This window comes from Ananas comosus, linkage group 1, assembly GCF_001540865.1.
Source record: "Ananas comosus cultivar F153 linkage group 1, ASM154086v1, whole genome shotgun sequence".
Taxonomy (NCBI): Eukaryota; Viridiplantae; Streptophyta; class Magnoliopsida; order Poales; family Bromeliaceae; genus Ananas; species Ananas comosus.
Genome location: NC_033621.1, coordinates 16,481,845 through 16,509,593, shown reverse-complemented (window position 1 = coordinate 16,509,593; position 27,749 = coordinate 16,481,845). Strand labels below are relative to the sequence as shown.

General features: G+C 41.9%; 1 protein-coding gene across 1 annotated transcript; it reads left to right on the top strand.

Moving 5' to 3' along the window:
• On the top strand, window positions 742-27,272 carry LOC109714677 (transcription initiation factor TFIID subunit 12; the record flags this gene model as incomplete). Its single annotated transcript, XM_020239373.1, is given in 8 exon segments — window positions 742-1,296; window positions 2,331-2,495; window positions 2,887-3,456; window positions 4,524-4,598; window positions 4,848-4,926; window positions 5,350-5,414; window positions 5,514-5,549; window positions 26,580-27,272. Coding segments are annotated over 8 exon segments (1,671 nt in total), but the record flags the coding sequence as incomplete, so codon positions are not given.

Below are 27,749 nucleotides of genomic sequence, written 5' to 3'. Positions count from 1 at the left end.
ATCTTCATCCAACCCAGCGGGTTTTAAAAATCTATACCGTTGGATGAAGATCTAAGGAATAAAAATTATTAAATATTTTATATATTGTATAAATAAACAAAAATAAATTACGTATATATATATAATTTATTCGGGTTTGAATTCGGATAATATTTCGGATATCCATACCTATTGACATTCCTATTCCTTATTCCTTTTTTCAATATATAAAAAATACATACTAAACACGGTGAACCATTTACCGTGTTTGAACACGGTGAATGGTTCACCGTGTTCACCTTAACACACGGCCCGGTCCTGCCCGTGTGGCACTGACGTGGTACCTGCGTGGCAGATTCAGGACTATTTTTGCAAATTAAATTTTGACAGAGCTATTTTTAAAATAAAAATTTGCCAGGGGTCTAAATGCAAAAAAAGCCCTAATGCGGCTATCGGGGGTGTTTTAGTACTCTCGCAGCGACTAGCAGTGGTTAGTGGCGCGGGGGCTGAGGCGGACCCCCTCGCTTGGGGAAAACGCCGGTCCGCAGAGGCTGGCGACCAGGTCCTGCTTGAATGCCAGTGTGGTCCGAGTTTCCTGGGCCGGGCCTGTTCCCAAAGCTCGTATTAGGCCGTTCAAAACGTGGGCTATAATTCGAATCCAGGGACGTCCGTCTTGTCACGTGCGCCACACGTGCCTCAACGAAAGGACAACTCCATCAAGTTGATAAATTGATAAACCAATTAACAAAGTGAAAAACCTCTCCGGCCCCAAACCCTACACCACTCCAACCTCCGCCGCCGCCCTCGTCGGCCCCCGTGCCCTCTCCACCCTCCTCCTCTGCCGTCCCTTCTGCCTCCCAAACTACTAGCCAAGACCCTCCGAGCGTCCCCCAACCCCAAATCCAAACCCCGCCCCAAACCCTGCACCAGCTCCCTCAGAGGCCGCCTCTTTCCCCAATGCGCCCCCAGTTGCTCCCCCACTTCGCCCACCACTTCCCTTCCGCTTCTCTCTCCTCCTCCTCCTCTTCCGCCCCTTCTAATACTATTACTGCTACTACTGCTGCTGCTGCTACTATTAGTGCTGCTGCTTCTTCCCCGTCGTCGCCGTCATCATCTTCTTCTGCTTCAGTGCCCTCGCCATCGCCGACCCCTTCGACGGTTCCAAGAGGCAGCCTCGCCACCGGGGTTCCAGCGCACCTCCCGCGGTCTCAGCAGCCTCCCATGGCCTTCTCCTCCTTCGGCCCCTCGCCATCCTTCAACCAGCCGTTTGGCTCCCTGAATCGCGGGCCTGAGCAATCGCCTACCTCCAATGCTCAGGTGATGCTTGATCTTTTGCCTCTCTAATTTAACTCACTTTACCATAATTTGCTCTCCTCTGAACTTTCTAATATGAAAATTGCAAGTCCGGTGATCACCAAATTGGGCTTTCTGCAAATTCTTTCTGCAAATTCTTTTGCAAGCTCGAGCAGCGAGAAGAGAGAACGTGTGCTTGCTATTCTTAGTAGATGAGATTAGTGACTTATTTTCTTAGCATATATGTGACGAGGGCATACCAATAAATCGAAAACCTTAAGCTATAGCAACGATTAGAAGCTTTTAACAGCGAGAAAGTAAGGCTCAGCAGCTCAAATCTCTTACTTTTCATTTGAGCCTAGTGATCAATAATTGGGTTTTCTACTAATATCTGCGGGGGAGGTAGGGCAAAGAAGCGAGAATAAACAAATGCCATTGTTAGTAATGAGTCGAGTGACTTATTAATTTGGCAAATATGGGATCAAGAAATACCAAGTATCCTAAACTCATAAGATAATGTTGGATTTTGATATTGTTGACTGCAAGACAGTCAGGATTCTTATGTCAAATCTCCTCTTTTCTTGATCCACTATTATAAGATTTGTTTGTCTGAAAAGATTTGTATGCGTTATAAAGCAATTCAAATAAAATTGGCGTGTTGCTAAGCTATATCTTTAATTTTTTTGAATCTGTAGCTCTATACTATTGTGATATGATAGAATTATCTAACTTTGGAGCAACCATTCTCTATGATCGAATAGTCAATTATCCAACTGAAACCAACTCGTACTTATTTCATCCAATCTTGGATCTGGCATTGGCTTTAGTTAGCATTTATTAAAAGGAGGAAAATTTTTGTAGGGATTTTCTTTTTTTTCCGTGTTCGTTTTAGCTTTTTAAGGTTGAGTGTGGTTCCATACTATATCTTTATTTAAGACGAAGTCTCCTGTGCCAATGCAATATCAAATGCTTTAAAAGTACATAAAATGGTTTGAAATTGGATCTTTATATATTTTAGTATCATTTTACTCTTTACTTGATGTAACTTTGTTTTTCAGGTCAGACAATCTACTCCAGGTATTCAAAATATTGGTATGATTGGTTCTCTTAGCTCTGCTGCTCCAATGAGACCGACTGCTGTTTCTGGTCCCCAGCAACAGAGACTTATTCAAGCCCCAATAAGATCAACATCTCCGTCTGCTAGTCAAGCGTTAGCTTCACAAGTAAACCAACTAATCTTCTTCTCCTATGAGAAAAAAGTTAGATTGTTTTAGTTCGTCTCCATCAATATTTTCCACTTTGCAGTTTGCATGGGAAGTTGCATTGCTCATGTGTTACCTGAAAACAACTTATAATTGTAGTTAAGTCAAACTGTAATTAACATCGCATGCAAAGATACCAGGAAATGCATTAAGGTGTGATAAGTAACCACCGCCTCAAAAGATTGATATTGGTTAATTTGACGAAAATCATCTAAATTCTATGTGGTGTCTTTTCCTGCTTGGTTTAGTGCTACAGCAGAACATTGCATGAGTTTTCTGAATAATTTTTTTTTTTTTCTACGAAATTGCTTTATTTTGTGCTCTCATCTTATTAATTTCCTATTTTATACAGAAATTCCCTAGTCATGGTATATCAAAAGCCCCCTCATTGCCTTCTCCTATTTCTGCATCAGCTTTTCCACAAAGCCAACATATGCAGCAGCCGTTGGTATCAAGCCAGGGAAAGCTAATGCATGCACCCTCCGTGCCTTCTTCTTCTTCTTCTGCTTCTTCACTTAGGCCCCAACCAAGGCCACAAGTTCTACAACCGAGACCGTACCATCTCCTACAATCACCTTCAACAACTCCACAACAACAGAGCTTATCATCTTCTCAACAGCAGCAGATCCAGCAACAGCAGCTCCAACAAAAGCAGCAATTGCTGCAACAGCCGCAACAGCTAACATCTGCAGGGTCACAGTTGTCACAAGAGCATCAACAGTACCTAGCTCTTAGGAACCAGCAAGCCCTAACTCTACAACAGGCTGCGAGAAATGTTGGATCAACAGCCCATAAATCTAGTGCTCCTCTGGCGCAAGCTGGGGTTGTGCAGTCTGGGGCAGTCACTCCTGTTAGTACAGATGATGTAGAATCTGATAATCACATTCTTAGCAAGAGAAGCATCCGTGAATTGGTTTCTCAGGTGCTTTCCTTTTCTCTAAATTTTATGTTTCCAAATTACATTTTGGTGAATATGTATTTAGACCCTTCAAGTGTAGCCCATTGTTAGATAGACGGTCCTCACTTTATTATTTTTTTTTGGTGTGATTGATCACCCCCATCAACTTGTTTTCTTTTTTCTTTTTCTTTTTCTTTTTTTTTTTAATTCAAGTTAGGTCAATTGATTGAACAGGGAGTCCTAATTAAATTAACAGTTCTGTTAACTTTTGGATAATTATTGTTACAGAACTTGCTGTTCTGCCAGCTGATAAGCAGGTAAAGCTGTTAAATCTAATGAAACAGCTGTTGAATTTAACTCAATTCCAATTCAACTGAATGAAATAAAAAAATATCAATTGAGAGGGTTTCATAAATTTTTACCTTTGTGTTTTGACATTTCATCATCAATCTGATCTAATTTGTTGTAGCAAGAAGTCATTCGTCCGACAAGAAAACTTAGATTATTGTGATAAAGGATCATCTGTTTTTACACTACCTTCTTCATGTTAGCCTGGTCTTTTCTTCTTTTTTTTTCTCTCTCTCTTTTGGTTCTTTGAATTTTGAGGCTTCGTTGACTGTTCTTTCACATACTCATATTCTTTATGTAAGATGTAATTCTTATATCAGTCTTTCCCTTCTAATGATAGTAAGCATGCATTGCCGCATGCATTGCGTCTCGAGTCTAGACTTGTTTTCTTCCAACTTCACTGGACTCTCTTCTTGTTTTTTGATAGTAAGAGCAACCAAGTTGTTTGAATAAGAAGACTTCTATGAAGTGTCCTTAAAGATGTCTGAGATTCCACCTTTTTTTTTTAATGAATTCTTCTATGTTTTAAGGGATAAGATTCTCATTTTAGCCTGTCTCGTTTACCCCACATGCTTACCCCGACTTGTTGATTAGTTGAGTCAGGTTTGGATCGGTCCTGGTTTGATGTCATAGTGGAATTGACTTGAATGACCTGACCTTCTGTGACCAATTGGCAGCCCTAATTTGTGGAATTGATCAACATTATCTTCAACCTTATCCACAGATTCTTCGTAATTGTGCAGATTGATCCGTCGGAGAAGTTAGATGCTGAAGTCGAAGATGTTCTTATTGAGATTGCTGAAGATTTTATTGAATCTGTAAGTTTTCATGTCTATACTTGAAAATACAACTGCTTTCTGTTATTGTGTAGGGCCGTGAAATGTGGAATACGTCTTGATGATATATAAATCCTGAAAGGGGAATCTTGATATGAAATCATTTCGAAAGCTCGCTTAGGACTTGGTTGAATTGCATCACAATCATTTGTTGCATTTCTCTCTTTTTTTTTTCTTTTGGTTACTGAGTTCGTGCTTATCACGTTTCTTTTTATATCTTTATATGAGCAGACTACAATGTTTGCTTGCTCCTTGGCAAAGCATCGAAAGTCAAACATGTTAGAAGTAAAAGATATACTACTATATGTTGGTAAGGGGTTTTGGTTTTCCTTTAGCTTATTGCGATCTTAGGCCTTGTTTGGTTTTGTTGCAAGTTTTTTTTTAACACAAATAATGTGTAATTGGATGTGCCGGTAGATGAATTTTTCTAGTCTTGTTGGTTAGCTTGCAATGCACCTTTGTTAGGTGAGGGACGCTAACTTCTCCTTTAAAATACCCAAAGAAGCCAAAAAACAGATTTTCCAAGTTTTTTTTTTTTTTGTTTTTTTTGTTTCAGAACAACACCTTGGTTACAAGGACTGTTAGCGACTCACTGTCCATTCCCACATAAGTTTACAAGAAATTCTATTAAAGAAAACAAAAAAATGACTACAATACCAAAACAGGCCTTAGTATTTCTCTTTTATGTAGTTTTTCGTATAGGGTTTCGAGCGTTGACGTTTTTTGCTTGCAGAGAGAAACTGGAATATGACACTACCTGGTTTTGGTGGAGATGAAATCAAATGCTACAAGAAGCAGGTAAATGTTTGAGGGGAAGTCATTGTGTTGTTTTCTTGTTCTTTATATAGTGACGCTAATAATCTAATGTTTGGTGGGTTTTTTGGTAATTGTTTTCAGATCACAAATGATTTTCACAAGGAGAGGCTTGCTGTGGTAAGTTTTGTTGGAGAAAACCCAAATTTTTATTTTGAATTTCTTTATTTATTTTTATTATATTATTATATTATATTTTATTTTTTGTTTCGTTTCTCAAGCGGAAATGGATCCGCTTCTTGTGCGAAATGGAAGCGTGAGACTCGTGCAAGATGTGGGTAAAGAAAGCATTGTCCAACGTTCCTTAATGCATTATATAAGTGCAACCTTTATCCCCTCTTTGACATGTACACAGTGAGAGAAAAAGAGGGAAAAAAATATGGATTTTCTTAATATATCACTCCTTTTATTTTGATACTTTTTCTTTCATTCTTTCTCTACTGTTTTTAATCACTTGGTGTTGAAAGAATCTCTGTCAAATTCCGGTTGTACCTTGGGGCGGTGTTTTCGGTTAATCCCGCACAAAAGATGGAAATACACCTTAGGTAGTAAGTTATTTGTGTGATTGGCATTTAACATAAATTTTCGGGATTAGCTCTTTAACTTGCAAAGTTGCAATTGCATATTGTTTAATTTATTGCCTATTCTAATTATAGAATTTTGCTATTTATTCTCCGTTTTTAAAAAAAAAATAATAAAAGGGCTTTTTACTGTTTTTATCAAAAGAAAAGGGTTTTTAAATTACTGTGTAATACTGTTTAAAAAAATTGTTACTGTTGAAAAAATAGGTTTGATTTCTACTATTCAAAAAATAAAAAAAATACTGTTTTCGTCACAGTAAAGAAGGAAAAAAAATTTTGTTTTTGCTTTCTGTTGGATTCGAGCCCACAGCTAGCTAGAACTTTCATAGCTCTTAAGCAAGTCTCTCTAACCAATAGCACCAAATTTTAAATTTTTGCTTTATTTATTGTTTTAATTTCTTTTATAACTATGCTTGCAATATATGTATTGTTTGATTGCATCAATATTTTGCTCGAAAGCACCTAATTGAAATCAAACATTATAAACTTCGCTTGAAAGCACCTAATTGAAATCAAACATTATAAACTGTTTGGGTCATCTTTTTGGTGCTGAACCAACTATGATAAAAAAATAATATTTTAAAACTTGAACCCTGAAAATATTCTGGTACATGTCTTACTTTCTAAAAAGGTTTTTTGAACCCTTTTTGCCACTCGATCTAGTCAACCTTAATTTCTTCATTTTCTCAACTTAGTTTCATTTTCCCAGAATGTATCCTAATTTTTGGTCTACTTCTTCTTCTGATGATCGATTCAACCTCTGATAAAAAAGATAAGACCTTGGTTCTGTTTCATCTCTTCAACAAGTTTAGTAATAAGCATATGGAGTTCCATACTTGTAGTTTGGTCAAGAAAGAATCTTTGTCTTGGACCTAATCCAACAAAGTTCCATACTATGTTTTCTTTCTTTCATTAAATATGATCTAAATAGTAGATACTATGAGGAAGAGTACCTAACCTCGAGGATGCTCTCGAATCTTTTCGATTGCTCATTTGAGAACTATGATATTTGGCTCTAGAACTGAATCATTTCCTTGTATCTGAGAAGAACTTCCAGATTAATAGGAAGGAAGCTTGATCTGAATGAATCATCATTTCTATTATATGATCGACCAGTATATAAATAAACGATCTTATCGTAGATCTATTGTGATCTTGAAATTATCTAAATGGAAACAGCAACCCTAGTCGCCATCTCCATATCTGGTTTACTTGTAAGCTTTACTGGGTACGCCTTATATACCGCTTTTGGGCAACCCTCTCAACAACTAAGAGATCCATTCGAAGAACATGGGGACTAGTTGAAGTAACGAGCCTCCCAATAGAATGACAACACGAAGCAAGTGAGAATCTGAGTGCTGCGGGATCCAAATATCCTAACAACAGTCAGAGTTATCGAAAAGACTGACCAGATGTTAACTCTTGGCTGCTATAGAAAGTATGAAGCTGAATAAAGATTTGATTTACACTTTTGTGTATACATCTAATAGTCAGATTGATAGGAGAAGGCTGTGGGTTGATTATCTAAAATAGTCTTTGAGGACACTTCTAGTCTTAAGCCCGAAGCCTAAAAAGTTTAGAGAGATAGGCTTTGTGAGGTGGCAAGAATAGTTAGAGGCCTGGTGTCACGCCCTGAGACCGCTACCTATTGGTCCGATTCGGGCGCGTCGAATAGATGCCGAGCGAACAGCACCTCCTCTGTCCGCCCAAGGCTCAAGCACGGGATCATGCACAAGAATTCGCCCAGGAACAATTCAATACATACATGATCCATATAACGACAATAGAAGTACCACAAGTGCTTAACAACAAGAGCAAGTAACACAAGTATACATACAAGTGCAAAAAGAGAGTTCGATTTGTCCATTTATAGAATTGATTTACATTTTGTTCGTCCAAAATATAGGTCCAACAAGTTCATTCTCATCTCTCCAAAATGCATCTCACAGCCTATACATCATCTACTGTCACATATGTAGGTACCTCTAATGCAGTAGGAGAGCTACTAATGTGACGGCGCTAAGCTCTTACCGGGATCCTCACCCGAAGCGCTCGTACTCGGCCTTGCAACAAAATGGGGTGAGAACTATCGTCCATAGTTCCCAGTGGGTTCGGCCGTCGACTCCGTCGATCTCCCCACTAGGTCCAAGTGGGCACAAGCAGATAGATAGATAGATATGCGAAAACAGTAACGACATAGTAAGAAAGCTATGCTACTATGCCCGAATCATATTCAATGTATGCATGCACAATGTGATAGGTAATCAACTAACATGCCACTATGTCCAAGAAGTAATGCCATTTACTTGTTCATCAACTCTCTTGACTTAACCCAATCCTTGGCCAACCCTGAGGTTCGCCCACGACTCACATGCATCTCATGGTAAGGAAACTCAACTCGCTCAACAAATCCGAGACCGTCTGCGGGACCCATAAGGTTATCCTTGGGACCCCATAAGGCTATCCCTCGTGTGACAAACTCCGGAGCGCATGCTTGTGTGGAGCGACCACCGCAAGCTCTGAACAGACAGTGAGCATGATCCAATCCTCAACTCGAGGATACCCTATCCACTAGGGTTGACAGTCACTCGGGAATCCACCTATCCCAATGTCCATATGCAAGTGTTTAACTATACTAAGTTCTTGTTCAATGATTCATCTCTAGGGAATCCGCCTATCCCTAAGTTCACATGTCAAGTGTCACTTTATACTAAGTTTTATGCCACTCGTTCTTTTGTCATTGTTATTTACATGCCACTCGTTATGTCTTTATCAATTATCGAGTTCATCTCTTATCTTAGCACCATATGATTCAATGTCTCGACCCAATCCTTATCTATTCACTATATCAAGCATTCAACTCACACTATGATATCATCTAGGAAAGCATAAGGAAATGAAAATGCACATTTATCCTACAATGCATACATGAAGAGATGTAAGGTTATAATGCACTAAGACATAAAGAGAAGCCCGGTTGCTTCGGGATGACACCACCTTCTGGCATTGTCACGACTCTAAGAATGAAGTTCGGCGATTTTACGATGTCGTCTCGGCCTCCCAGGCGAAAATGAAGCTCGGAAGGTCCTTTTTGCTAACAATTTTTCACCCGCTTGACGAATCGTCGAACCGTCTTCGCCAACAAGTTTAAACACCTAGCAATTAGGTTTACACTTGATCAATTTAGATCAATACCCAACAAATCACAAAACTCCATTTCGGAGCCCTAACTTGCAACTATTGCAAAATACTCCAACAAAACCCTAGATTCATGCATTAATCATCCACTTAGCATCATAGGGTTCCAACAAAACCATTTCTAGAGTATACGGAACTAACCCTAGAAATCTACCATTGTTGAGCTTAGAAGCTTACCTCTAAAGCTAGCTCCAAGGGTAAAGAGGAAGAAGAAGACAATGAAGATCCTTCTCCTAGCTTGCTCCACCAAATCCCTTCTCTTCTTCACCTTCTAGAGAGAGGAAGAGAGTTTAGAGAGAGAGAGAGAGAGAGAGAGAGAGTTAGGGTTGAGTTTGGGGAAGAAAATGAGAAGAGCGAGCACACTCTCTCATATAGCCTCCACTTATTCTACAAATGCATAAAAGCCCCTCAACTTTGCCAACCATGCACAGCCCATCTTGGGCAAATTCGGGCTACGGGGACCGGTCTCTCTAAGAGGGACCGGTCCCCGAGAGTGGCTTATTTACAGAAAAGGGCCCTTGCTCCCTTTCCCACGCTTACGGGGACCGGTCTCTCTAACGAGGGATCGGTCCCCGAGAGCACTCTCGCAGGACAGCCCCTTGCTCAATTTACATACCTACGGGGACCGGTCTCCCCCGTCAGGGACCGGTCCCCGAGAGCAAGTTTTGTGCGCAGAGCCTTCTGCCACACTTTCCAAGCTACGGGGACCGGTCTCTCCCACCAGGGACCTGCCCCGAGAGCAAAAATCCTGCACTTTGCAGAATTTTCACAACTTGCTCTCGGAGGCCTTCTCCAATGCACTTTTGGCCTTCTTGATGTCTTCAGCCTTCCCGAAGCGTACTCAATCGACAATCAGTCGATTCTAATCGAAGTCCAACGTTCGCATTTCGAGAATTCACTTCCTTACATCCTCCCAACCTTTAAAAGAGTTTCGTCCTCGAAACGAACTCAAATCTCAACTAAAACTTGAACTTAACTCATACCTCATCTTAATCCTCAAATAAGTGAGGATGTTGCGCTTTCATTGTGTCCTCTAGTTCCCACGTAGCTTCGCGATCGTCATGATTGGTACACCGAACCTTGACGTAGGGAATTTCGCAACTTTCGCACTTCTCGAGCAATAATCAACGTTGGAAACTCCTCGTAGCTCATATCCTCGCGCAATGCCGGCGGTGCATATGATAATACATGCTCGGGATCGTGGATATATTTGCGGAGGTTGGAGACATGGAAGACATTGTGAACATCGGCGAGCTTCGGCGGCAACGCTAGCCGATAAGCCACTGCACCAATTCACTCCAACACCTCGTACGGCCCAATATATTGGGGACTCAATTTTCCCCGCACTCCGAACCGCTTCACGCCTCTCGTGGGCGACACCTTTAAGAAGACGCGGTCGCCCACCACGAATTCCAAATCTCTACGGTGCTTATTTGTGTAACTCTTTTGTCTAGATTGCGTCATGAGCAATCTTTGGCGAGCAAGGCGGACTTTCTCCTCCGCCTCTCGCAAAACATACCGCACGTTCGCCTACCTCACTCCAATGGATAGGAGATCGGCACTTCCGCCCGTAAAGAGCTTTGAACGGTGACATCCCTACACTAGCCTGATAACTATTGTTGTAAGCGAACTCGGCCATTGGCAAGTGGTTACTCCAACCACCCCTATAGTCAATGACACGCTCGCAACATATCCTCTAGAATCTGTAGTCCTCTTTGACTGTCCATCTGTCTGAGGATGAAAAGCGGTGCTGAAATCGAGCCGTGTGCCCAACGCTTCTTACATGCTCTTCCAAAAATGCGAAGTGAACCGGGGGTCTCGATCCGATACAATCGACTTCGGCACCTCGTGCAACCTCACAATATCATCCAGGTATACCTGCGCCAGCCCGTCACCTGCCCAAGTCGTGTGGATCGGCAAAAAGTGTGCCAACTTCGTCAAACGATCCACAATCACCCAGATTGCATCGTGGCCACTCGATGAACGAGGCAAGCCGACCACGAAGTCCATGGTCATATCCTCCTATTTCCAAGCGGGGATAGGTAAGCTCTGCAGCTTTTCCGCTGGAAATCGGCGCTCTGCTTTGACTTGCTGGCATACCAGACACTCCGCCATATAGCGTCCAATATCGACTTTCATTCCCGGCAACCAGTAATGCTGTTTTAGATCTTGATACATCTTGGTGTCTCTTGGGTGGATGCTATAAGGCGACCAATGTGCTTCTTTCAGAATCAGCTTTCGAATCTCTTCATTGTCTGGTACACACCACTGGTTCCGAAACCGAAGCACACCCTCGGCGTCTACACTGAAATCGCCGCCGCATCCACTCTCGATGTCGCGCCGCACCTTTTGGAGAGTTGGATCTGCAGGTTGCAACCCTTTAATTCTCTCCAACAGGGTTGGTTGGACAACGAGAGTTGACAACATAGCCGGAATCTCGGGAGCTACAACCTCGAGATCAATCCGTCCCATTTCCTTCCATAGGGGCTCCTAATCCGTGACCTACATCGCGAGGTTCTCCGCCGACTTTCTACTGAGTGCGTTAGCGACTACATTTGCCTTCCCGGGGTGGTAGAGAATATCGAGATCATAATCCTTCAGCAGCTCTAATCACCGCTGTTGTCGCATGTTCAGATCTTTTTGTGTGAACAAATATTTTAGACTCTTGTGGTTAGTATACACTTCGCAACGCGTGCCGTACAAGTAATGCCTCCACAACTTGAGAACAAATACCACCGCGGCTAACTCCAAGATGTGGACAGGGTAGTTCTTCTCGTAGCTCTTTAGCTAGCGGGACGCATACGCGATCACCTTCCCGTCTTGCATCAGAACACACCCCAATCCCGAATAAGACGTGTCACTATAAACCACAAAGTCCTCATCTGGCACCGGTAAAGCAAGTACCGGAGTCGAAGTCAGTTTCTCCTTCAACTCTTAAAAATTCCGGTCGCACTCCTCGCTCCATACAAACTTGGTGCCCTTCTGAGTCAGACGGGTGAGTGGAATCACGATCTTCGAGAAACCCTCCACAAACCGTCTATAGTAGCCCGCCAAGCCCACGAAGCTTCGAACCTCCGTGACATTAGTCGGGCGCGGCCAATCTTTAATCGCCTCAACTTTTCTAGGGTCAACAGAGATACCACCCTCGGAAATAACATGCCCCAGAAATGTGACCTCCCGGAGCCAAAAGTCGCACTTCTTTAGCTTCGCATACAACTCCTCCCGAAGGATTTGAAGCACTAGCCTTAGATGTTCGGCATGCTCCTCGTCGCTACGAAAATAGACCAAAATGTCGTCTATAAAAACCACGACAAATCGGTCCAAGTACCCATTGAAGACACGGTTTATTAAGTCTATGAATGCTGCCGGGGCGTTCGTGAGCCCAAACGGCATGACCGTGAATTCATAGTGCCCGTACCGCGTGCGGAATGCGGTCTTCTGCACATCCTCCCGCTTTATCTTCAGCTGATGATAACCGGACAATAGGTCTATCTTTGAGTACATGCACGACCCCTGTAGTTGATCAAATAAATCGTCGATTCGGGACAGTGGGTACTTATTTTTGATCGTGACCTTGTTCAACTTGCGATAGTCCACGTAGAGTCGAAACGATCCGTCTTTCTTCCGCACAAATAATATTGGGGCTCCCCACGGTGATACACTCGGCCTGATGAACCTTTTGTCGAGGAGATCTTGCAGTTGGGCCCTCAACTCCTTTAGTTCAGCCGGCGCCATACGATACGGGGCCTTTGAGATCGGCGCCGTTCCGGGGATCAAGTCTATCACAAACTCGATCTTTCGGTTCGGCGGCATCTCCGGTAACTCCGTAGGAAACACGTCCGGAAACTCCCGAACTACCGACAACTCATCGAGTGCCGGAACTACTCGATCCATTTCCACAATGGTCGCTAAGTAAGCCACGCAACCGCTGTTAACCAATTTCCTTGCTCTCGTCGCAGATACCGTCGCGGCGAAGCATGAGCTCTTGCACGCTCGGTATGTGAATTCCTCCTATCCTGGCTCCCGAAACGTTATCACCCTATGCCTGCAGTCAATAGACGCGTAATATTTCGAAAGCCAGTCCATGTCCAGTATAACGTCGAAGTCTTTCAACCTCTTGAGCATCAACATACGAATTGGCATTATCCAGTTGCCCACTTGAATTGGACACGCCGGACATCCCTTGCGAATAACGAACGCACGCCCGGGGCCCTCTACTCGCTAGGTGCTCTTACTTAATTGAATGCCAATGTCATGCATTTGTGCAAATGATCTACTGATGAATGAATGTGTGGCACCTGTATCAAACATAGCCCTGGACGAACTCCGTTAATTAAAACCATACCTGCCACAACGTGGCGCTCAGCTTCGACAGGCTCCTCGGCTTGAGCGGCGAATACCCGTCCGCTCGGGGCCGATCGCGTCATCTCAGGTTGACGCGGCGCCATCGCGCGTCCAGCCAATGCCGTTGCCGGTGGGCTCTATAATGTGCCGGAGTCGCTGGAGCCGATGCGACAGACGGGGCAGGCAAGACTCCCCCAGGACAGTCGCGGACAAAGTGTCCCGCTTGCCCACACTTGAAGCACTTTCCTTGCCGCTGACGGCAACGCGACGCGGGGTGGTCTCCACCACAGATGACACACCGCGGCACTCCACGGCCTCTGGATTGCGATTGCGGATACTTCGGGGGCTTCTTGGAACTAGATTGTCCCCCCGAACCACCGCCCTGACGCTTCTTCCCATTGTCCTTCGACTCGGCCATCAGCTCGCGCTCTTCTCGCACGTGGGCATCACCGTGCTCCGCCCACAATGCTCGGTCAAATATCTCGGCAAAGGTCGTGAGCTTGAATAGCTGCACGGCCCTATATATCCCCGGCCGAAGCCCTCGCAAGAACCAATCGGCTCGGTCTCGGTCATCTCGAACAACATCCGGGACAGAGTCTATGATATGGGAGAATTCCTGTTCATAGTCCGCTACTCAACGATCCCCGTCTCAACTTACGAAACTTCTCCTGCAGCTTCCGTTTCATAGTGTCGGGGAAGTAGTTTGCGAACATGGTCTTTTTAAACTCCTCCCATAACATCGACGGAAGGTCGGAAGACCGGTCTCGCTTCACCCGCTTCCACCACACCTTCGCCGCCTTCTCGAGACAATGGGTGGCGAGGTACACCTTATCCTTCTCCAAGGTGGACAGGTCCTCAAAGAGTGTCTCTACTGAGTCAACCCACGACTCCACCATCGACGGTTCCACCTTTTCCCCCTTGAAAATAGGTGGGTTGAACTTCCTAAACTTGACGAGAGCCGCCAACGCATGCTCCCGTTCCACCTTCTTGGCCGCCGCATCGGGTGTCGCCGAACCTGAGGCCGCCGGAGGAACACTTGCCGGCGGGGAATGTGCCACCACCGGAACTGCCGCTATGCCCTCACCCTCTGCCACTTCAGGCACGCGCGCCGAGGGGACGGGCGGATCACGACCTTCGGTTGCCGTCGCAGCAGCCGCCGCCACCTGCCGCTCCATAAGCTCTTGGAGCCGCTCGAACCGACTCTCTTGGCGCTGCACCACGCCGGCTAGCGCAGTCATTTGCGCCCGTAACTCTTGCACTTCGCTAGATCCAGCTTGCTCAGGCACCTCAGGAGGCGGTGCCGGAACGGACCTACGTGTGTAGCGCCTTGGGGACATCAGCTCCTGAAACACAACCAACTTGGTTAATCACCCTAACCCGCTAAACCTCATCGCATTTACGAACAACGCGACTCGGCATCGCAATTAGGCGGAAGCACACAAGTGTACTCATTCCCGGCTCTTAGTGTCATGTTGTCGGCCGCCAACACAACCACTGCGAGTCGAGAACTCATACCACTTGAATCCGTTTCTAGTCACTACTAGAAACACACTCCAATCCTGACCCAATCGATCAACTCCCGCCACTGTTATAGGTTCACGTCTCTCTTACGCACCTATAGCCTTAAGGTTTCCATCCTAGGGTCTTCTAGGTCAATCCTAGATTCCTCTCTTTACTTGCTCTGATACCATAATTACCTGTCACGCCCCGAGACCGCTACCTATTGGTCCGGTTCGGGCGCGTCGAACAGACGGCGAACGGACAGCACCTCCCCTGTCCGCCCAAGGCTCAAGCATGGGATCATGCACAAGAATTCGCCCGGGAATAATTCAATACATACATGATCCATACAACGACAATAGAAGCACCACAAGTGCTTAACAACAAGAGCAAGTAACACAAATATACATACAAGTGCAAAAAGAGAGAGTTCTATCTATTACATCACGATTTGTCCATTTATACAATTGATTCACATTTTGTTCGTCCAAAATATAGGTACAACAAGTTTATTCTCTTCTCTCCAAAATGCATCTCACAGCCTATACATCATCTACTCTCACATATGTAGGTACCTCTAATGCAGTAGGAGAGCTACTAATGCGAGGGCGCTAAGCTCTTACCGCGATCCTCACACGGAGCGCTCGTACTCGGCCCTGCAACAAAGTGGGGTGAGAACTATCGTCCATAGTTCCCAGTGGGTTCGGCCGCCGACTTCGCCGATCTCCCCACTAGGTCCAAGTGGGCACAAGCAGATAGATAGATAGATAGATATGCGAAAACAGTAACGACATAGTAAGAAAGCTATGCTACTATGCCCGAATCATATTCAATGTATGCATGCATAATGTGATAGGTAATCAACTAACATGCCATTATGTCCAAGAAGTAATGCCATTTACTTGTTCATCAACTCTCTTGACTTACCCATTCCTTGGCCAACCCTGAGGTTCGCCCACGACTCACATGCATCTCATGGTAAGGAAACTCAACTCGCTCAACAAACTCGAGACCGTTTGCGGGACCCCATTAAGGCTATCCTCGGGACCTCATAAGGCTATCCCTCGTGTGACAAACTTCGAAGCGCATGCTTGTGTGGAGCGACCACCGCAAGCTCTGAACAAACAGTGAGCATGATCCAATCCTCTCAACTCGAGGATACCCTATCCACTAGGGTTGACAGTCACTCGGGAATCCATCTATCCCAATGTCCATATGCAAGTGTTTAACTACACTAAGTTCTTGTTCAATGATTCATCTCTAGGGAATCCGCCTATCCTTAAGTTCACATGTCAAGTGTCACTTTACACTAAGTTTTATGCCACTCGTTCTTTTGTCATTATTATTTACATGCCACTCGTTATGTCTTTATCAATTATCGAGTCCATCTCTTATCTTAGCACCATAGGATTCAATGTCTCGACTCAATCCTTATCTATTCACTATATGAAGCATTCAACTCACACTATGATATCATCTAGGAAAGCATAAGGAAATGAAAATGCACATTTATCCTACAATGCATACATAAAGAGATGTAAGGTTATAATGCACTAAGACATAAAGAGGAGCCCGGTTGCTTCGGGATGACACCACCCACCTTCTGGCGTTGTAACGACTCTAAGAATGAAGTTCGGCGATTTTACGATGTCGTCTCGGCCTCCCAGGCGGAAACGAAGCTCGGAAGGTCCTTTTTGCCAACAATTTTTCACCCGCTCGACGAATCGTCGAACCGTCTTCGCCAACAAGTTTAAACACCTAGTAATTAGGTTTACACTTGATCAATTTAGATCAATACCCAACAAATCACAAAATCCCATTTCGGAGCCCTAACTTGCAACTATTGCAAAATACTCTAACAAAACCCTAGATTCATGCATTAATCATCCACTTAGCATCATAGGGTTCCAACAAAACCATTTCTAGAGTATACGGAACTAACCCTAGAAATCTACCATTGTTGAGCTTAGAAGCTTACCTCCAAAGCTAGCTCCAAGGGTGAAGAGGAAGAAGAAGACAACGAAGATCCTTCTCCTAGTTTGCGCCTCCACCAAATCCATTCTCTTCTTCACCTTCTAGAGAGAGAGGAAGAGAGTTTAGAGAGAGAGAGATAGGGTTGAGTTTGGGGAAGAAAATGAGAAGAGAGCACACTCTTTCATATAGCCTCTACTTATGCTACAAATGCATAGAAGCCCCTCAACTTTGCCAACCATGCACAGCCCATCTTGGGCAAATTCAGGCTACGGGGACCGGTCTCTCTAAGAGGGACCGGTCCCCGAGAGGCTTATTTATAGAAAAGGGCCCTTGCTCCCTTTCCCACGTTTACGGGGACCGGTCTCTCCAACGAGGGACCGGTCCCCGAGAGCACACTCTCGCAGGACAGCCTCTTGCTCAATTTACATACCTACGGGGACCGGTCTCCCCCGTCAGGGACCGGTCCCCGAGAGCAAGTTTTGTGCGCAGAGCCTTCTGCCACACTTTCCAAGCTACGGGGACCGGTCTCTCCCACCAAGGACCGGTCCCCGAGAGCAAAAATCTTGCACTTTGCAGAATTTTCACAAGTCGCTCTCGGAGGCCTTCTCCAATGCACTTTTGGCCTTCTTGATGTCTTCGGCCTTCCCGAAGCGTACCCAATCGACAATCAGTCGATTCTAATCGAAGTCCAATTTTCGCATTTCGAGAATTCACTTCCTGACACCTGGCTTATTTCCCTAGACTTTATAACTGCAGTTGGAAAAACACCTTCCTATCCTATTTCTAAAATTTCTTCTACTCCTGCAACTCTCTCTGATTTTTTTTTTTTTTTAAATCTACAGATTCTTCTAAATCTATTGCTATCTCAGTTACAGAACTTGAACGTAGTAAATCCACGGAGAAATTAAATTTCACTATAGGTTTAGAATACTTAGTTGCCTATCTGATGAACTTTATGAAACTTATAGGAAATACCAAACTATCAAAGATTTATGGTAATACTCTAGAAGATGCCTACATCACAAAATTGAAGGTGCTGCTAGGTTTACCATTACTGATTTTATTTTTAGAATGGTAGACAACATTCTTATAAATGATCTGGTCTACCAATTTCAGAATTTTGTCCAAGAATGGTTTAACCTTAGATGATATCTATCAAGCTACCTGCCTACTAGACAAATTACCCCTTTCTTTTGTCTAGATTTGCCCAAAAGGTTAGAAGAACTCAGGAAACTCTTAAACTAGAGTTGGTAATTCAAGCGATCAGAATATAAAACCATTAAACCAATTCGCAACCTATCTAATATAAATCTGACCGAGATTCAGAACCGAAGCCATGAGTTGAAACCCAAATGTAGAAATTTTAAATCTAAGGGTAAAGATTTTGAGGGTAGGAACCGAAATTGGAACCATACGCAGAAGCTCAATACCAACCAATCTAGTGGGAATAAGAAGGATGGTTTATGTTATGTTTGTGGCCGGAACAACTATTTTGCTTCAAAATGTTTTTATCGAAGAAAGTTGTCTACAAGAAGACTAGAACAATCAGAACAACTATCCTAAACCTCAAGTCAACATGATTGAGGGTGAACCTTTCAACTCAACTTTTAGGTTAGTCTTCTTTATACCGAATAGGATTAGATCTGACATTGCCTATGTCATATCGAGATTGACTAGATATACTAGTAATCCTAGTACGACTCATTAGATTGCTCTGGAGAGAGTATTGGTGACCTTAAAGGTACTCTTTCATATTCTCTCAAATTTGTTGGCTATTCTGCTATAATTGAGGGATACAACAATGTAAATTGAATTTCTGATTCTTTAGATGTCAAATTTATTTATGGTTTTGTCTTTATTCTTGGTGGTACTGCAGTTTTTTGACAATCAACCAAACAGATCGTAATAGCTAGAAGCACTATAAAGGTAGAGTTGGTTGTCTTTGCCACTACTTGTCTTGAAGCCGAATGGCTCAAGAACCTATTGTTATTGATTTCTTTGATTTCCTCTTATATTCTATCTATTTCTATTCGTTGCAACTCTCGATCTGTAATTGATTTTTGTAAAAAAGAATTGGTGAATTCTAAGGCTAGCAGACATTTATCTATTAATCTATTATCTATTAATTATTAATCTATATGAATCCCCAATATTTTTTGCCACGTGGCAAGTTATTCACCCTCATCAGTGTGTGACCATTCCCAGTCCCTATGGCAAGTTGTCTTTCATCCTCACCAGCTTGTCACCCTTTCCATTCTCTTCATCAAACTTTCAATTAATGCATCTATCTATTAACTTTTATATGAATCCCCAATATTTTTTGCCAGGTGACAAGTTGTCATTCACCCTCTTCAGTGTGTGACCATTCCCATTCCCTATGGCAAGTTGTCCTTCATCCTCACCAGCGTGTCACCCTTTCCATTCTCATCATCAAACTTTCAATTAATGCATCTAATTAATACATCTAAATCTATTAATTTGTTAATCTATATGAATCTCCAATATTTTTTTATCACGTGGCAAGTTGTCATTCACCCTCATTAGTGTGTGATCCTTCCCATTCCCTATGGCAAGTTGTCCTTCATCCTCACCAACGTGTCACCCTTTTCCATTATCTTCATCAAACTTTCAATTAATACATCTAATTAATATATCTAAACGGTCCCATTACCAAACTTCCAATTATTGCATTTAAATGATTCCGCTACTATTTACAATCCTCACATCTTTCAATTAATGCACCTAAATCTATTATTAATCTATATGAATTCCCAATATTTTTTATCACGTGGCAAGTTGTCATTCACCCTCATCAGTGTGTGACCATTCACATTACCTATGGCAAGTTGTCCTTCATCCTCACCAGTGTGTCACCCTTTCCATTCTCTTTATCAAACTTTCAATTAATGCATCTAATTAATACTTCTAAATCTATCTATTAACCTATATGATATTTTTTTTCAACGTGGCAAGTTGTCATTCACCCTTATCAGTGTGTGACCCTTCCCATTCCCTATGGCAAGTTGTCTTTTATCCTCACCAGCATGTCATCCTTTCCATTTTCTTCATCAAACTTTCAATTAATGCATCTAATTAATACATTTAAACGATCCTATTACCAAACTTCCAATTAAATGCATCTAAATGATTCCACTGTCATTTACAATCCTTCTTTCTCTTCAATTAATCTATTAACCTATATAAATTCTCAATATTTTTGCCACGTGGCAAGTTGTTCTTCACCCTCACTAGCGTGTGACCCGTCCCATTCCCTATGGCAAGTTGTCCTTCACCCTCACCAACGTGTGACCCTTCCCATTTCCTTTATTAAACTTTCAATTAATGCATATAATTAATGTATCTAAACGGTTCCGCTACTAAACTTCCAATTGATGCATCTAAATGATTCCACTGCCATCTACAATCCTCACATCTTTCTCTCCAATTAATCCATTATGATCCTTCTCCTTCCCTCCACCAAACTTCTAATTAATGCATCCAAATTATCCTTTGCCATCTACAATCCGCACTTCTTCATCTCTAATTAATTCATCAATTCTCAATCCCTCATCTTTTTCTATACACCGTCGCCTCCTTTCCTCCCTCTCTCACTAATGCGTGCCCATCTGTAATATACTGAACTTCTATAGTTATGAAGTTTCGGTGGATATTAGCTTGAAAAGCTATTTAAAATAGTTCCGATGAAGTTCGGGGAGCATTTGAGTATTTTCGGTGCGAGTTGGGCACGAAAACGGAACTCGGAAAGCTATATTGGACTTTGGCCTAAATCCGGCAAAGTATAAGTGAGAGGATGGTTTAAACACGCTCAAAAATGTGTTTTGAGGGTTTTGGAATGGTTGGAAATGGATTAGAGGCTCAAGGAGTAAGAACTTACATTTTTGGGAAAAATGCAGTTTTTGAGCTGTTGGAGCTACTACTGGATCCGGGCCCTAGAGCCAGGGTCCGGACCCCGCGCATGCGGGGAGCCCAGCATAAGGGCATTTTGGTAAATTGGAGCCCAGCATAAGGGCATGCGGGGAGCCCAGCATAAGCCCAGCATAAGGGCTTATAAAGGAGACCCTCCCCTCTCCTTTCTCCTCCTTCTTCAGCCAAAACACACACACACATGGTAGAGAGAGAGAGAGAAACTTCTCTCTCTCTCTAGTTTTCTCTCTAGATCTCTCTTCCGAACTTGGGGTTTTGGTGGAGAACAAGCTCGGGAACGCGTATGGAGCGGTGGATCGAGTCCTCAAGCGCTTGGTAGTACGGCGTGCTTCCGATTCAAGATTCGTATTTGGGTTAAACGTTTGGGATTTTGGTTAAATCCTTTATGCATGATATTCTAGAGATCCTTAGACTATTCTAAGCTAGATAAGCATGTTACTCCATGAATTTTTGGGATATTTGGAGAAATGGGAAAAACTAGGGTTTGGAAATTGGGATTTTTGGGGTTTAAGGGTTTTGAACCTAATTGATCCTTTGGTTCTCTAATTGAAGGATAGAGGAGAGCCCCAGACAACTCTAGGTTGGAAATTGGTGAGTGTTCGGTGGTCGATTGTGAGTTCGAGCTTAATCGGGCGACGTGTGCCGCGGAAGCCTGATTATAAGTGTCTACAAGCAATCGAAGAGTATTGTGAGGTGGGTTGTGCTTCACCGAAGTGATTAGATCACTTCCATGCCAAAGAGAAGTATGGTTGTATTATTGATGCATATAATGGTAGTTTAATTGCAATTATGAAGGCATGAGATAGATGCTATGTATTAACTACCATTGGATAAGAAACATAGGCATGTGGACTTATAGGATGTGGATATATGTATGCCTAGATATGAACGTTGAATTTGGGTCGATAAACTCTAGGAAGAGTAGAGAACTCGACAAGTGTGGCATGAAAACTATAAATCCTAAGTGTGGCATGAAAACTATAAATCCTAGGTGTGGACAACTAGAATAACAAGTAGCATGAGTGGTATTGAACCTAGTGTCATTGAACATAGGTTGAACGGTGAATCTAGAGTCGAATGAATCTAGGTGGAAATGACATTGAACCTAGTGTGGTTAAACCTAGGTTATGAGATGTAGTAGTATTGAACCTAGTGTGGTTAAATCTAGGTTGTGGATTATTGTGGTAGAATGGCCACTAGGATATGCATGAGTCGAATCTAGAGAGATTGACATTATAGGGTATGAGGCTAACCCTTGAGATATAGAAAGTGGATTCCGGAATTTCAGGACTTGTGGATCTCGATAGTTGTTGGCCACGAGTGCATGTGGCATGTTCCTCTCCTACCGGAAGAACTTCGAGAATATGGTTGTGGAAGATTCTTGGCCGTGGGTGTATGTGGCATGTTCCTCTCCCACCGGAAGAATTTTCGATCGCTAGGGTGTATGTGGCATGTTCCTCTCCCTATCGGGGATCTCGGCTGCGGGTGTATGCGGCATGTTTCTCTCCCACCGAGGGATCCCTGACCACGGGTGTACGCAGTTCTTCGCGACCCGTTGGGTGATGTGGTTTGTGGATTAAAGGCTGAGGTGNACTGCGGGTGTATGCGGCATGTTCCTCTCCCATCGGGGGATCCCTGACCACGGGTGTACGTAGTTCTTCGCGACCCGTTAGGCGATGTGGTTTGTGGATTAAAGGCTGAGGTGTATGGCAGGTTCCTCTCCTCAGGTCTGGATGCACGCGGTATTCCTCGGATGATTGACTCGAGACCGAGTCGGGTGGTATAGTTGTTTAAGGTAAAGGAAACCTTAGGTGAAAATGGCGAGTGACAGAGAATGACCAATGATATAGAATGGTAAATGGATGAGCTGTGGATAGTGAGATAGAAAGTAGAATCAGTAGATTTACTTGTATGAATCGCATATTGCATGTTGTGAGGCATACGCATGTATTTAATACTTGCATAAATTATATGTGGATATCTGTTGGACTAACATGTTGATTTGCCTCCTTTAAACCTGGTGGGTCGAGCTCTTCCTTTGGGTGGCCGTACCCACCGGAAACTATTTATATAGTTCCCACCCCACGTTTTTCACGTCCACACGTGAGCGGCGCGACGGCGCGAGGAAAGGGCGTAGCTTAGTAGAGAGCGCCCTACCACCGTGAGCAGAGATAGCAGTACCCCGAGTCGGCCTAGCTTGAGGGTGTAGAAAAGAAAGAAACAACTTGTAATAACTTGATTGTATTTGGAAGTAAAAAGTATGTAAATGTAAAAGTAATGTGGTGAATGCAATTATGTATGAATTCTGTTCCTGGTTGGAATCTCGCGAATTGTATGGATTGTGACGCCTAGGACGTGAGGGGAGATTCTGTCCGTTCGGCGGTCTGTTGACGTGCCTGAACTGACCAAAGTGGCAGTGTCGGGGCGTGACACCACCTCCCCTCTCTGCCGCGGTCGAAAGGATCGTTGTCATTTTCACTGTCACCGTCGCCAGAGAAGGCGTCGTCAGTCCCATCCCAAGCACCAATAGTGAGGGACCTTTAGTGATTGTGGCAAGTGAGGTACACGAGAATGTTTGATGTTCTTTTATTATTAATTACTCTTATAGTTTCTACCCGCTACGACTTGCGGGCTCCTTCACTAGTATTAAATTAAGATAAAATTTTGATAGATGGTTATCTTTTCATGATGTTATTTTCTTTGAGTTTTAGTAGATCTAAGAAGAATCTTACAGATTGCTTGACGAAAGGCCTGAGTAGAAGTAAGGTCATGGAGTCATCGAGTGGGATAGAACTTTGCCTAGAAAGGGCTTTCTTGCGGTGGGAACTAGACCTTTATGATAAAAGACCTTTTGAATAAGGTTCAATATGAGAAAAACAACCCATCAGGTCCGCCAAAGTGCACTTTATACAATTTATATAGAGGAGCTTTAGCTCCAATGTCATCCCTATGGTGAGTAGTGCTTTGTGTAGTGATTAAGGTTGAGCTTAGAACTCTTAATGGAATTGAAGGTGGTAATTTTCGTAAGATGTTACTCTATACATCCCTGGAGGGGATCACGTATATAAGATTATTCGTATATGGCTGCGACTATGAGATGTGTGCTGTCTATAGAAACTCTTATGAAAAATCAAGGTACTGTGCACAGGCATTAACACACAAAACCACGACGAAGAATTCTATGCCGTGTGTAGGGTAGCTGAAGGCGGAGTGAAAGAAAGCTCTGATTTTTTCTGATAGAAACCCCTTACACTAAGGGGCTGTTTGGTTGCGCGCATTTGCAACTACGGTGCAGTTGCAAATGCATACAACCTCAATTCCTATGTTTGGTTTAGTGTAGTTGAGTCCAACTGCTGCAGTTCCAACTACAAGAAGGTCCAAATGCTGCAGTTGGAACTACATCCAAATTGGTTGTAGTTCCAACTGCAGCAGTTGCTGAGGATTAGGATCACCCACAAATTAACAATAATAAATAAATAAATAATATATATATATAATTCTATAAAAATACTTGTAAATAAACTCATACTAATAAAATTTTTTAGGCAATACAAGTTTTGTGCAAAAAATTAAATTTTTTAAAATTTATTTTATTAAAATTAAAAATAGTTTGCCTAAATTTTTATAGAATGTGATTGTGAATGTTAACTAATAAGTTTTTAATTAATTATAATTATTAAATTTGATAAAAAAAATCAGAGAATTGTTTAAATTTTAAAAATTTGATTTAATATTAAAATTAAATAAATTAAATTTTAAATGTGCGATTAAGTTGAAGAATTGTTGAAAAAATAAAAATATTATATATATATATCTATTTATTTATTGATAAATAGTAAGTTTAAATGATTAATAAAATTATACAATTATTTTATGCATAGTGAAGGTAATCTCACCACTCTATCTGAAGAGTTGACAAAAATTACAAATACAACTATCAGCTTCATATTACCAAACAGAAAAAATGTAACTGCAGCAGTTGCAACTGTATAAAACCAAACAAACTAGGTGTAGTTACAATTACAGCATTTGCAACTGCATGTATTTTCAACTACACTGTTTCTGCAACTACATTCAACCAAATGGCTCCTAAGTGGGGTTAACTATCTTAAAGGCATCTCGCTCATTACGTAATATAAACATTCGGTGGTTTTACTTCTTTTTATTATTGAGTTTAATTTTTTTATTCCAACAATTGAGTTTTTTGGGTGATTATTTGTGAAAACCTAAAATTTTATTTGAGTTTATTTATTAATTCACATTTATTTATAATAATAATAATTATTATTATTATTATTATTTATTTCTTCTATTTAATATTTATTTATTTATTATTTTACTTATTTATTAGGTGAATCAAAATGTTTGTGAGTTGAGCGGACGTTATGCTGTTTCAGCAGCTAACTAACAAAGGACGTGGAGTTGAACATTGTTCGGCTCCCACTTACCTGTATATATTTATACTCTTCCATTTGTTCATTATGCATGAATAGACTGGAGGGGGAAAAAATTATTATTAGCTTCATTTTATTTCTTTTATTTTCTTCACTCTCAATTGATTTATTATTATTATTATTATTATTTTTTACCATCGGGTGTTGAAAGTTTCTCTGTCAACCTTCTCCATGATCATGCTTGCTGGATGAATTCCGGTCGCACTTTAGCGCGGTGTTTCCGGTTAATTCTAAACGAAGGTCAAAAATACGCCTTAGATTAGTATTATGCATGCTCTTGGATTGATCGTTTGTTTGCTTCCTTTTCTTCTACAATTCCAAGGTTTTCTGTTGCGATTTTCTTGTGAGTTTGTTGTATAATTCTGTTACAAAATTAGTTAGTTTAATCACAAATTCACAATCGGATTTTAGTGCTATTATTTTTTAACAAGTTTACGTCTGTAGCTTTTTAGAGATTTGTGCACATCTATTCTTCCTCATTGCAATGTGTGGGTTGATGGTATATTACTGTTCTATCCTAAAGGCCTCATAAGTTAATATGGATGTCTTCCTACATATTTTTACTCCTAATTTTTCTCAACATACTGAAAGTTCCTTGAGAATATGAAAAGTAGCTATAAATTTCTAGTGTATAGATAGAAAGTAACCTTGGTAAGATAGACGATCTTTATATTCCTTCACCCTGATAATTGGGTTTGAGTTTAGAGGGAAAAAAGGGTCAATAATTGGAGATGAGTGTAAGGCAAAAGAAAGGTTGCAGATGAGCTCAGAAAAAACTACGCAGCTTCTATCAATTTAACTGTTAAGCTAAATACCCTTGTCAAATCCCACATCAACATCCTTGCACCCCCCCGGTGATCTAGTTTTATGATATCGCATCTCCATTCTAGAGAGAGCATAAGGTTTCAACCTTTTGAAGGACGAGAAAGATAGCGAACATTCTGCCCAGACCTTGTCCCGTCCTAACATGCTGCTACAATTTTTCATGTTCCTTTTTTTTTTTTTTTTTTCTTCCCTCTCCTTTTTTCTCACAACAACTGTTATTCGCTGTTATACTCTTGCATAACAGTTGTTTTACTCATGCATGCAACTGCACATTCTAGTCTTTTGGTCTTCACATAATTAATGATGTATTGCTTTGGGCTGGTTTCCAGATTAAAAAGTCAATGGCCATGACGGGTGATTCTAGCAATGCCAAAAATTCCTCTGCTATGCAAGCTTCAGCTAATCAGAAGGCGCATTCACTGAAGGCTCCTCCGATTGGTTCGCCGAATCCATGATGATAATATGCATATTAAAGCCAAGCTACCCACACAAGAGCTTCTACACCACTTATTGTGGTTAATTAAGAGCACTCCCGGCCTCTTGTTAATCAAGTTTGTGGTGAATCAGTGGATTCGAAAGGGTTAATCTGATGATGGTGCGCACAATGTGTTATCATCCAACCGTTGTGAAAGGGAAAGATCTTATTTATCAGTGCATTAGTGCATGTGGAAGGAAATATGAAGAGTGAAAACTAGCAGCTTTTTAATTGGTTTTTGAATGATGGGAATGGTATCACGGTTATATGGTTTTGTTGGTTTTGCTGTTTGATCTTAGTTTCAGTTTAAAATGGTTCTTCAGATTTTAGGGGATTTTCAAGTGGATTTATTTTGCCCTTTTTAAATGCATTTCTCTGCCGAGGGCTGTAAATTTTATTATATTATATTTTGTTTGTTTATCTTTTCGGTGAATGTTGAAGTTAATTGGGTGGGTGGGGGAAAAGTAGAACTGCTGGCTGGATTATAGGATAGTTATCTATATACAGTGAATGCATGTGTGTTCCAAACTCTGGATGGTTTTTCCAACTTGGAATTTATGTGCCTGGATGATTGTAGTTGGCACTATTGCAAGCTCTGATTGTTTTCTAGGCGGATAGGAGAAATCGCTTGCATGCGATGTGTGCAGTAGGGGTGGCAATCCAGCTCGCTGATTTCGAGTCAGCTCGTGTTCAACTTCAAAATGAGTTCAAAATTGATTGCTCGTTATATAAACGAGTCGAACATAAGTTGAATTTTTCAGTTAGCAATCTTAACGAGCTGAATACGAGCTAGGGTTAGCTCTCTCGTGTTCGACTCTATATTGCTTATATATAAGAATTACTAGGGTTGATTTAATAGCAAAAAATGTTAGAGTATCAATATCTTCGTGCTTTCAAAAGCACCTTGGTCGAACTATATATATTATAAATTTTTATTATTTGGATTTTAGACCAATCTAAATTTGAAGAAATCTATATTTTGTGAAGAGTTGAGTTACTATACTATTAGAAGCGCTCACTTGCA